This window comes from Asterias amurensis, chromosome 7 (genome assembly GCF_032118995.1).
Source record: "Asterias amurensis chromosome 7, ASM3211899v1".
Classification (NCBI taxonomy): Eukaryota; Metazoa; Echinodermata; class Asteroidea; order Forcipulatida; family Asteriidae; genus Asterias; species Asterias amurensis.
The window spans coordinates 23,943,810-23,956,807 of NC_092654.1; the positions used below are offsets into that span (position 1 = coordinate 23,943,810).

Sequence of the window (12,998 nt, forward strand, 5' to 3'; positions counted from 1 at the left end):
TAATTATTAGTATAAAACCTTTCTTGGTGACGAGTAATAGGGAGAGGTTGATGGTATAAAACATTGTGAGAAACGGCTCCCTCTAGAGTGACGTAGTTTTCGAGAAAGAAGCAATTTTCCACGAGTTTTATTTTAAGACCTCAGACTTAGAATTTGAGGTCTCGAAAACAGCCATCTGAAAGCACACAACTTTGTGTGACAAGGGTGTTTTTTCTTTAATTATTATCTCGCAAACGAATTGAGCTCAAATTTTCAAAGGTTTGTTATTTTATACATATGTAAAGATACACCAAGTGAGAAGACCGTTCTTTAAGCAGCTCTATGAAATTGAGCCAGTTATGTACTAAGCTGCAGTCAAAATTTCAATGAGATAAAATGTAATAAATCAGAAATTGTGATCATGAGTGAACAAATATTTAGAATCAGCAACTATGGTTACCCAATATCTGCCCCGAGAAGGGCAAAGCATAACAGAAAGTGTCTATTCGCACTATCACTGCTTACTTTTCTGGTTACAGAGAGACTATAGTAGGCCTACCCCTCCCCCACCCCCATAACTAGACCTTTCTGACCCTCCCCCTCCTCCCCAAATAATAGACCATGCATAACTACATTATTTTCTCTTTGACTGTCCCTGGCATTCAGTGTGACACTGACATTCTAGTGTGTACTTCCTTGACAATTGCGTGGGTTGACAAAGACCGTCAGGATCGAACCCAATTGCACCCCTGCAAAGAAGTCAGTTAGGGGTCTACCCAAATTTGTGCGAACAACTATGGCAAAATCGAAATATGAAATCATCGGGTCAGAACTTTAAGGTCATCAGTGGAGTTTGTATAAATTTTGTAAATTGGCTTTGCATATTTTGGAGCTCAGCTGGTAAATGGAGGCACTTGATCAAGAGTGGTCTCCAAGTAACTGTTTAGTAAAAGTAACACTAATTTTCTCAGAAAAAAATTGATTTATTGATTTTGATTCATTTTTACAAATTGAGAGAAAATGTTAATTTAATGCCCTTTTTTGTCATTACAAATATTAATTTTGGGTTTGCCTCTAGCTAGCTGGCAACCTTGTTGGTCTATTTGGTATGACACTGCTCTAGAATTGCAAAGGTTTGAATCCCACCCAAGTTGCCTTGGGAAAGTACTGAGTATACAGTGCTACCACACATCGGTGTATATGGGTAAAACCAAAATTAATCAGCTCCATAGTGAGCTACAGACGTATCCATTTTGGGTAGATCCCTAACTGACTTTGTTTGCTTTGAGCTGGATCCTGCGATTCCTTTGTCAACCCACTCTATTGAAAAAAGTACACCCAAGAATGTCAGTGCCAATTGAAAACCATGGATAGTCAAAGAGAAAATAATGTAGATATGCATGGTCATGTGTTGAGGTGAGGAGGGGGTGTTGATAAGGCAGTGATAGTGTGAATAGACACTAGACACTGGTTAGTTTGGCTGCTTCCAAAACCACGACTTCAGCTTGGGCTCTGCCAGTCTGTTTAAAAGCCTGTCCAGAAGATAAACCCATTTTTCACAATCTGACAGCCCAACCACAAAGCTTCAAGTCCAAGCCCAAACTCCAAGCTCAAGCCCAAAGCCAAGCCAAAGTAAGCCTAATCCCAAGCCCAAAGCCTAATCTTCAAGCCCAAAGCCAAGACAAAGCCAAAGCCCAAGCCTAATCCCAAGCCCAAAGCCTAATCTTCAAGCCCAAAGCCAAGACAAAGCCAAAGCCCAAGCCTAATCCCAAGCCCAAAGCCTAATCTCAAGTCAGAGCAATAGTTTTAAAAAGGGCATTTATAAATAATAATAATAATAACCCATTTTTATATAGCGCTCTTCACATTCGTAGGGCGTCCCAAAGCGCTTCACATTATTACCCCTGGTCACTGGGCCTTAAATCACTCCTTAAACCATCTCAGCTCCCTGGTGGGGAGTATGTAGCCTGTGCAACATTAATATGCGCAACTCGGCTTATTACTGGTCATCTTCACCTTCATTGTATTTCAAGTTTCTTTGGTCAATGTCAAAGACCAGTATCTGCACTATGTAGTGACCAAACATATATGAAATAACAAACCTATGAAAGTTAAAGCTCAATCGGTCATCAAAGTCGCAAGAAACTTGTGAATAACCCCATCACTGATTTCAAACACCGAATTTCAGACTTGTGAGATGAAAATTAGTTGTCTATCTCATTTTTCAAAAATTGTAGCATTTAAGGCAACAACATTTTGGTCCAAGGGAACATTTTCCACCATAACCATCTTACCATGACCATCCTTTTTTACCATGTAAGTTATTTCAAAATCTGTAAGAGTAAACGTAATTGTTTCAATCTTACTAAGGTTATGCAAGCCAAGGAATACATAGAGATACGATTCCCTGATTGTAATAAAAACATATACTGACACACACACACCAAGTCTAAACACTTAATCTTAGGGTTGTATAGACCACAAACTCCAGTCATTCAAACTGTCTTGTTACCCCCTGGAAAGTTTATTCAAGAAGTATTGATGAAAGAGCAACATCTGATAGAATTACCCTCACTGTATCAACTTTCACCCTCAGTAAATGTTGGACCTGGACCTGTGTACTCAAATATTGATACACACTTTGACACAAAATTAAAAGCAGTGGTCAAACTACTTCATCTCAGCCAACAAAAACTTTTGCCTTTGGTATAAACAAAATTCCTTGGTGTTTATGTTTGCAGTACAACGTATCTACTACTAGTACAACATGAACATCAGTAAATAGAGTGTGTATGGTATATTTTTAAAGGTATCCCCCCCCCCCAAAAAAAAAAAACCCACAAAAACAAAGGCTTCAGGTTCTCAGGCATCTGAAAACAGAAACTTCTATGCAAAAAGGGAATTTTTTTTTAAATATACTATTTTCTTTAACTTTGATGACCAATTGATTCAAAATTTTCAAAGGTTGATAACTCTACACATAATGTTGGGATCACCAAGTACAGAAAGTGTATTCTGCCTTTAAGTGTAAGTTTCTACCGTGACAATGTTTATACCATCTATAATGTAGGCCTTTGTGCTGTGAATGTTTTTACTATTTGATAATTGTAAATCATGTGCAATTTGGCCTGTGGACCACGAAATGTGATTCAAATAAAATGAAATGAAATGAAATGGTAAAATTTACAATTTCAGTTTAACCAATGTTGTGCACAACCATAAAATGCACTTTAGATTAACTTGGTAAGTTTTCATGAGAACACACACAATGGATAGTTAACTCTATGGTTAAACTAATGTACAATGCCACAACACTTTCTGCAGTATTTCACACACGGTTGAGTTTATATGAAATAGTACAGCCAGTTGTCGCTCATTACTGTACAGTTAATTGCAATGTTTCTTTTCATTTCCTGTACAAATATAAACTATTTCCTCTTCAATGTTAAACCATTTCCCTCTCATTTCTACAAATACAGTCATGTCAAAGTTATTTCGGTCACATGGGAAGTGGAAACCTAAATATTTTCCCATAGTCAAATAATCAACGTCCGTTTCGCCAAGATCGACTCTGTCAGTTTGTTTATTTTATATTTCAATGACATTTCTTCTGGAATTTGTGTTTTACTTCGAGTCAGCTTCACAAAAGGTCCGAGGCACGTATTGACACAGTTTCAGTAACTGAAGCAAAATCTCAGTAAAATTTATCTGGTCATAAAGTATATTTGTGTGGAATTTAAATGTCAAGCTGTTTGAAATCAGAGTGGTCGTTTATACTCAATATACTGTAGGTTTACAAGGGTTCTTCCCAGGATTTGTCAAAACTGTGGGGCATTCTGGACCCAAATTTGTTGATGTTTGGCCGAAGCACATTGACTTTCTTTATGTTTGACACAAGTATGCTGGAATCATGATATTATTTGGTACTTTAAAAAAGTAGGAATATTTGATTGAAAACAAGGACTTACATGTACCTACATTGTACCCATGGTGTATGCTTTAATAGACATTTAGGGTTATTTATTTGGGTTAGTTATTCAGATTTGTCCAAACAAAATCATGCCTGGCTGCATTAAACAATCTTTTCAGAATGTGTTTTTTCGGCAACCCAATAAGCTTGCCTTTTTATATTTAAAAGGTATTTTCTAATTTATTCTCCACTTCGGAACTATTTTGAATGAACCAATTACAGTTAAAAATAATACAATACGCTTTGAAATAATTTCACATCCTTTTAAAAGGGAACACAGAAATGCAAACAATGAAACTGTGGTTGACACTCAGGTCAGTTAATGTAGGTCAAGTGAAAGTAAAAGATAAATAAGATAGAATTGTTAAAGTTTTGTTATAAAATGGCTCCTTTCTATAAAGTTGCTAAAGCAGAAAATATTGCTTACCATTAATTCTCTAAACAGTGAACCAGTCACAAACTGTGTATACAAGACTGTTGGACATCCATGTCAATATTCCAAAATAAGTCACCCATTACATTAAGGCGCAGTGTGTTATGAAAAAATCTATAGTTCATACAAAGTGTACATAAAGGTTTAAAACATGTATGGAGTTTTCATAGAAGATAACTCAAGCGTAACTTGAACCTAGTTGTACCTACATGTATACTTTAGGATATAGTTCCCCAAGATAATCCAGTCACACCCAAACTAACCTTGCTTCATGTACAACTGGAAAACAGTGTTTTTCAGAGTGCGTGTGTAAAGAAGCGGGGGGGGGGGGGGGGGGGGGGGCACCAACAGGAACTTTTAAGTGTGACATTAACTGGGAGGTTCACTGTTGAACAATTTAACACACACATAAACTTGCATATGAAGGGATTGTGTAAAACCATCCAAAATAAACATGTCATAAAATAAGTAGTGTTGGAAGTTCTACCTCCAAGGTCTAACCTCGTGGACAAGGACAAACAATTATTTTCACAATTAAAAGTCATGTTTAAAATTTTTGTTTTGGGTGAAACAAATGTTTTTGTTTTACTCTCATTGCCACCCATGCCAAAAATAAAACGTCATACCTGAGAGTCAATGCAATTAAATTCCCATGGCAGTTCTCACTCCCTTGTTAATCCATAGAGCAAGGACTATCAGTCAGAACCATTAACTTTGCCGACTTATTTTCCTGATAAGTGCAACATTCCAGAGCCAGCAATACACTACCCTTCAAAAGCTTACAAACTTTCTGCAATACAACAACTGCATACAACAGGACCACAAAACACATTCCCCTTTTTCCCATTACTCTCACAAAAGCACACTATACCATAACACAGACAAAAACTTCTAGTTCTCACTCCCTTGATAATCAGAGCATAGAGCTAGGACCAGTAGAGCCATAGCTTTGGGAACTTTTGTGCAACATTCCAGAGCTGGCAATACACTACCCTTCCAAAAGCTCAGCAGCTTTCTATAATAACATAACTGGATACAAAACACATTCTCCCTTTTCTATTTCATTCACAAAAGTACCATACCAATCACAGACAAATTTTGCAGTGAACTACCAGTCACTTCTTCTTACCCATGCGAGATCTAAGACTTACCTCATAAACTGCTAGTCCCTGTTCCTCCTGAGAGCTCAAGGTCTTCAGCTGGTCATTACTGCAGCTACTCTGGACTAGATCTAAGATTGCCTTCACATGTGAACTGTGTTTAGACTCCTGCTGGGCAGTTTTAGACTAGATGAATATAGAGGGCAGTATGACATTTTAGTTTAAGGATGTGTGTCATAGGGGTGGGAGAGGGGGGGGGGGGGGTTGATGAGTAATAGTTATCGACCACCTCACGGAAAGGTCAGGAGTATTCTTCCAAGTGTTGTTTTAGAAGTTTGGCTTCGAAATTTGAGTATAGTAACCTTTTCAAATAATGATTTTTAAAATGTGTATTTTCTTTTATCAATAACGTTTTTTGTAAGAATGTTTTTATAAGTTGTTAAAAAACCCAAACCTCTGGATTTAGTTTAATTGTATGTGAAAACAAATTTGTATAACGTGTCTGGTTGTCAATTAATTGTCTTTGTGACAATTTAATTTAAAACTTATTCTGTTTGTTGGTGTTGTCACGGTTGTTGTTGTTGTTGTTGTTGTTGTTGTTGTTGTTGTTGATGTTTGTTTTTAGTTTTTTAGACAACTTCCCTGATGGTATGAAGTTTTTACCATTATGCAATTTGTAAGATAGCATTGTGATCTACTGGGATCCTTCCCACTTGAACAAAATTCACCAATTCAACCTGAACTGCAGGACTCTGATTATATGTATTTATACTTGACCTTTTACAAGCAGTCCTCAGTCCCACAAAGTATAATAAATACAAGTATACTTGAATATTGATGGCTTGGGGTGGTAAGGGTTGACACAAATGTATATTTGTCTACCTTTAAGGTACAATTGTTAAATAGTCAATTCAAAAATAGGATTAAGAAAAATATTATTGATTTTCTTAAATTTTTGCCATTTGTAAGCCAAAAGACTGTGGCAGTTTTGTGCATATTCAAACGAAGGGACTCGCTAAAATGCCCAGGTTTGTTTCCTTCATACAATCAAGCAATACACGCAGGACCAAAAACGAACAAATCAATTACAAATGAGACTTCCATCTAGTCTATATGAAAACCACTGTCATTATACTGTGTATAAGTAAAATACAGAACTAGAAAAGAAAACCAAATTGATTTAGGGAATTTTTGTTAATTTCATAAAAATCTTACCTTATAGGCTGCTTCTTGTTTTCTTGCATTGTCTAAGATTTGAAAAAGAAAAAAAAGGTCATTGTGAGAAAAACATTGCTTACTATGTGTTAAGGAGAGTAAAAAAAATACACATTCCATGCATTTAATCATCTTCACCTTGTCTTACATATCAAGCAACTTTTTAGTTTGTTTGGCATTAAGGAACTACAAAATTCTTTTAGAAAGGCTCTCAATGGGTCAAAAATGTGTGGCTATGATTATTAGCCTTGGAGAAAGACTCTGCTAGAGAAATATGTGGCTATGGTTCTGATATGGTTAGAACCATCATCACCATCATCATAGCCGTACTCCCGAAGTAGACCCCGGAGATGTTTAGCCATTATATAGGCTCAGAGGAGGCTTCTGCTAGGGTTAACATCTTTGGGCTTTAATTAACCAGACCCTGTCAGGGTTAACAATGTTTGGACATTAATTAGTCTTTGAAAAAGACACTACTAGTGTCAAATTGTTCAGGCAATAATTTGTCTTTAAAAAAGACTCTGCTAAGGTCAAATTATTGGGGCCATTAATTACAGTTTGAGAAAAACTCTCTTGGAGTTTTTGCAAAATGAAAAATTAAAGTAAAATATATAAACTTTAACAAGAGTTATTGTCACACTAGTTTAAAGGTTTCCCTACAAATGTAAATATTGGTTAAATGATTATTTTGTAACTATTCAATCTTTTTAGTAATGCACTCTACTCAATGAATTACCTTGTGATATTTTGTACTTCTTTTCCATTTCTTTGAACAACCTGTGGAATCAAAACACACATTGTTTTGGGACATAATTTGTAAGATAAATTATTTGAGTTGTTATGGTTATAGATGAAAACAGACTCTAATTATGTTAATACTTTTTTTTCTCACTTCTTCACAGAACTCGGGCGAGTACTGAGTACATAGCTCTTAACATCGGTGTTATGGGTAAACAAAATTATATTCCTTATTCCTGATGCAAAACTAACATCTAATAAAATACCTTCTAAGTTCCCCTAGTTGGGTTTCAACCATTTGACGGTATTTCTGATTGGCTTGATGAGCTGATTCCAAGTCTAACTCACAGGATGAAAGCTGGAAACAAACAAAAACATGTCAAAATGAAATCAAACACAACAATTTGCTCATGATTTATTTTAGTTAGTGATTAATGAATAATATTTTATGGTCACATGTAAAATATAATTGTAGAGTGAAATGCATTTTGGCTTTGCGTGTCTAAAAATATGTTATAAAAAAAATACACAATAAAAATTTACCATCTAGGCCTATACAAAAATACATGAAGGATGAAAGCTGAAAACAATAAACATGTAAAAATGAAATCAAACTAAACAATTCATGATTTATTTTATTTCATTACATCCAACAGCACAAAAGCACATAACACCATGAATAGGAGACAATGGGAAAATGTTCAGTTTTAGCAAAGCGATGAAAACCTGTTACCTGGAAAAGAAAACATGCAACCACGTAGGGACTGAAAACTCAATCCCCATGCAAGGCTCAATCCAGGGTCCATAGAGGTAAAAGGTAGGGAAAGAAACCCACGAAGCCAACCTGATCTCCTATGTTTTACAGTAAGTGCCAGACTTCCCCATCATGGTTGGTTAATCCTTTAAGAGGGCGTAGTGGACTGTACCCCAAGATTTAACCGACTTCCTCTATTTGTACCTCCATGCTCTCAAACAATAGGGCCAACGAAAAGGTATCAGATGGAACTGACATTTAGGACTTTTAAGAACTTCTAAAACAATTTCTATTAAAATACAAAGTTACAAAAACAATTATCAAGTCATTTTTTTTCTTACAAATTTAACAAATAGAAGTTGAAGGGGCCTTACATTTCTTTCCAGTTCCTGTGTTTTCTGTTTGCCTGTCTGGATACTAAACTGTAAGATCTCACTCTCTGCTTTGACTCGCTCCAGCTCACACTTTGTAGATGTTAGCTCCTTACAGTGCTTGATAGCTTCTTCATACTTCTTAGAAATTCTTACGTAGTCATCTTTTTAGGAAAGAGACAAGATGTCAGTAGTAAACACAGCATTGAATTAATGAGAAAATAAAAACCAATAATACAAATTCAAAATAATACAAAATAATCTCCCATAAAGCCTGTGATGGCTGCCATTGCTTAAGTCCAACAATGGAAATGTCTTTATTTTGGACATTTAGGTCATCTGTGTTCTTCAAGGAAATAAAATCATATTTATTGATGAAAAACAGTTCTCTACTACAAAAAACACTTGACAATGTTTGTATTGGAACGTACCATCAACTACCTGAACCAAGTCATCCGTGTTCTTTAAGGAAATAAAATCATCTTTATTGAAGAATGAACTCTCTACTACAAAAAAAACGCCTCATACTAATTGGATATGAAGGTACTGTCAACTATTCGAGCCATGCCAATATGGTAATCTGGACTCAGATCTCAATCCATGAACAAGAGTGAGAATATTTCACAAATCCGTCCAGGGAAATAAGATACAACCAGGATTGAAGTTGTTCAGTTTCAATTATGCGATGTTTCTCCCAAGGTGACATGGCCAAGTCGGCTACGCATAAAGACAAGCTGCGCGCATAAACAAATGTATCAATATCAATTTTTGCATTTAACTATTTCTACTTTGTTTGTACAAAATATCAATATCGCAACCAACAATTCTAGAGCTCTATATATTGTTGGAACATGAAGTATTCTTGGGCGCCATTTCCATCAGCAAATGTTTTGTTACTCATAATCCGCAATGGTCTTGATCAATTTTTGTGTTAAAGGAGTTGCTTGCTGAAATGGCGCCCAGTGCATCACACTTCAGCCATATCCACCATCTTGTGCATTCAGCGCTGCTCTATAATCTTTGATTGTAATCATCACACAGACTCCTTGAAACGTGCACCTATTGTACCTATAAGATGGTGAAGATATGTAAGGGGGTCTAGTGAATCTTGTTTACTTATGGCGTGAAGTGACATTGTCTGAACTGAATCTCACTATCTTATTCTACCTCCATGATCTTACCTTGCAAACTCCGCAACATGAAGGACAACTTGTTGGCTCTGGTGGGGGAAGAAATGGGAAAAATAGTGAAGTTTAGCTTCAGATTCAAACCTTTTTTATTTTATTATTTTATTTGATTACACATGCAACAGCACAAGTAGCGCCAACCACAGGGTGGATAGGAAGAAGAAATGTTCAGTTTTAGATGAGAGAGGAAAACTCCAAAGAGGGAAACCAGGCAATCAGGTGGGGACTGAAAACCCAATCCAGATGCAAGGCTCCAGTCTAAGGTGGGATACCAACCAAGTGTCCACAGAGGGGAAGAAGGAAAGAAACCACTGAGCCAATCTGATCTTCTTTCAGGAATGAGATTTAGCGAAATTGAAAATGGCTCTTGAGCCTGTGTTATCCCCAAACGCTAGACCCAGAACTTACAAGATCTAACAACTCAGGAGGTTTGCAGACTCACTGTGCATCACTGGAAACATAAACCTTCAGGTTTGAACAAATCATGGACTATTTCTCTCTCCCTCTAGTGACTGTTTTACTTCTTTTAAGAACACGTATTGGCACCAGGAGTTTATACAAAATCATGAAATCAGAAAATATTCTAAAAAGTCACTAGCCTGTTCTTTGTTAACAGATAACATTTTGAGCAAATCAGTATTTCTATTGTCAGCCTTACCTGTGTTCAAAATTTTTCCTTGATTTCGTTAAAGATGTAATTTTGTCCATCATTGAGTCAAGTTCCGTTTCAAGAAGTTTTGTGAAGTTATCCTGCTGCTCAAGATAAAAAACAACAAAATTTTAATTTTAAAACCTCCAGTTTAGAGGGTGTATATCACTCTACATGGCTTCTGAATGGCACCCCGAACAAAGATATTGACAAAATAGGGAGATGGCCAACAACGGGGAGACAACCAACTATGCTAGTAGAACGACGGTACATTAAAATCCCGCAGGTTCAATTCCTGCTCTTGTAAATTTTGAAAATAATCATTTACTTACTGTGTCATCTGTGTTTGTGGGCCCAATTTAAGCAGGAACATGATTGGTGCCAGTCATGGCAAAGTAAACTTTAAGATTCTTTTGGCTGGAAATCTACTTTTGCTAAGCAAATCTTTTTTTTCAGTATTAAGCAAATTGTTGTCCCAACAGGCTTTGTGAAATGTTGCCACAGTGAAAAGTTTGTAACTACAGAAAATGGATTGAATTGGATTGATATTTTGAACGCCGAAAATTTGGTGTAAATTAGGTTAAAAGGTCAGACTTTTCATGCTTGCACCAGATTTTCGGCAACTCAAAAATGTGAACTAAATTTTTGTATTAGTTTTATTAAAAACATCTACATAAAATATTAAAACAATGAAACGGCTCCAAACACATATATTGTGCCTTAAAGTGAATGTAGTCTGTTCTAATCAAAGGTGAAGAGGTAGTCACCTTAATCCAATATTATCTACATTCAGAAACAAGAAAAGGCGAGAACTGCATATTCCAGCAGGTTACTCAATCGATCCCTTTGAAAACAGGAAAAAAAGAGAAAGACCTGGAAATCAACTCTAGGTATTCACCTTGGAAGACGATCCCTCTTCTCCATTATCGTTGTTTTGATCCTCCTCGACCAGGAAGCTCTGCAGCTGCCTCATCACATCGTCTTTCCGTCGTCGGAAATGAACCAGGAGTTGGTTTGCAGAGGAGGGCTGTTGCCATGACGATGATGGCGTGTCGGGAGTGTTGGCGGTGGACGAGCTAGCACTATCGATGTGACTTTCAAAATCAAAATCCTCGTTGCCACAGATTGGGGAGGGCAGGTTTTCATCTGCAGAAACCTAAAAAAAATAATTATACAGTTTGTTTTTTTACTTCATCTTAATTTTGCATCATGATAAAGAATATAATTGGGTTTTTACCCATACACTGATGTGTAAAAAGCACTGTATACGCGGTACTTTCCCGAGTTCTGTGAAAAAAATCCACTAGTGCCAAAGGTTGTGGGTTCAAATCCTATCTGAGTGATTTGACTGTGGATGTTTTTTTTTCACACAACTTGGGGAAGTATACATGTGCTTTACACATCGGTGTTAGGGTAAAAGCCAAACTATGTTTCATCTTAATATTTGTGCATGCCAGCAAGAAAGGAGAGTTTCCTGATAGCTCTTGTGCTCTTGTACTTTTATACCAGAGAAATTAAACAAATATAAATAACTAGAACATAAACTGGATCCAATGAATAAAAACTTTGACAGAGATTTCTTCAATGACTTACTACTGATTTGAGTTCCGAGTGTAGACTTCTACCCAGTCCTGATTCACTTCTTGGGGATAATGATGGAGACATGCTGTTGACTTCCTGTGGTGTTATAAACTGCTGGGTTCGATAGGAGTCTAACTCCTGACAGACTTCGGAAAGTCTACCTTCCAGTTTGGTCTTTTCAGCTTTCATCACCTGCAGAAAAGAAGAAAAAGGAGGGAAGGAAAATGAAATTTACAGCTAAAATAACCCTTTTTTATTTAAGATAATCTGGCATGGAGGTAGACACACACCTGTTGTCTGTGTTTAAACATAAAAACACAGACATTTTTAAACATTGAGCTGTAATACACCTTCATACAGACCCAAAAAATGCTAGTGAACTTTGAAGAATTGGATGCTGAGCTGCCAATATTTGTATCTTGCAACTTGCCATCAGGGAAATTGTTCACTACAGTCACAGAGATATTTAGAATTACATTCAACATAGTAGAACAAAGTTTCCATGTTATGAGACATTTTGAAATTTGTTCAACATGGACAGATTGGTTTATTTTCAAAGAACTTTCTGTAGAATCAAGAGTTGGCAGCTCTGCGACCTGGTGTCGATCGTAAAAACAAAAATACTTGCTGGTACAACAAGTATAAAACTCTTTTTGGAGACAGTGTTGGCTCCGAGAAGAACTGGTGAGGAATGATTCTGGTTGGGAACAAGAAAAATAGCACTGCATCCATGTGCCTCTTGGGAAATCACTCATCAATATCCAAGCCTCAGCTAACCCCACTGAACTACCCCCCCCCTGCCTCCTCCTGCAACTGCCAAAAGAAATATTAAGCTACCATCCTTCAATCTTGGATTTAATCTTAGTAAAAAAGGGGTGTTCTTGATCTGGGATGGTTTTGAGGCCAATCATCTCAAGGAGTCTGATGTCAGTTAATCCTTGGGAGAAAATATAATTGCTTTCAACAACACATTAATTATATTAAATTGCAATTCTAGGAAAGTAGTCTACATCTTATTAGA

At 36.6% G+C, this 12,998-nt stretch overlaps 1 protein-coding gene across 21 annotated transcripts in view; it reads right to left on the reverse strand.

Moving 5' to 3' along the window:
- The window catches only part of LOC139939424 (uncharacterized), an 88,111-nt gene that overhangs the window by 42,494 nt on the left and 32,619 nt on the right, over positions 1-12,998 (reverse strand). For all 21 annotated transcript variants that reach the window (XR_011786306.1, XM_071935308.1, XM_071935321.1 and 18 more), the window contains 9 exons: positions 11,990-12,169; positions 11,295-11,552; positions 10,406-10,500; positions 9,742-9,779; positions 8,564-8,724; positions 7,702-7,793; positions 7,434-7,474; positions 6,698-6,729; positions 5,534-5,668 (listed from right to left, as the gene is read on the reverse strand). Coding sequence is in view for 20 of the 21 variants with exons in the window: in XM_071935308.1 (XP_071791409.1) it covers positions 5,534-5,668; positions 6,698-6,729; positions 7,434-7,474; positions 7,702-7,793; positions 8,564-8,724; positions 9,742-9,779; positions 10,406-10,500; positions 11,295-11,552; positions 11,990-12,169 (1,032 nt within the window). In the remaining variant the exon portion in view is untranslated. The remainder of the gene's footprint in view (positions 1-5,533; positions 5,669-6,697; positions 6,730-7,433; positions 7,475-7,701; positions 7,794-8,563; positions 8,725-9,741; positions 9,780-10,405; positions 10,501-11,294; positions 11,553-11,989; positions 12,170-12,998) is intronic.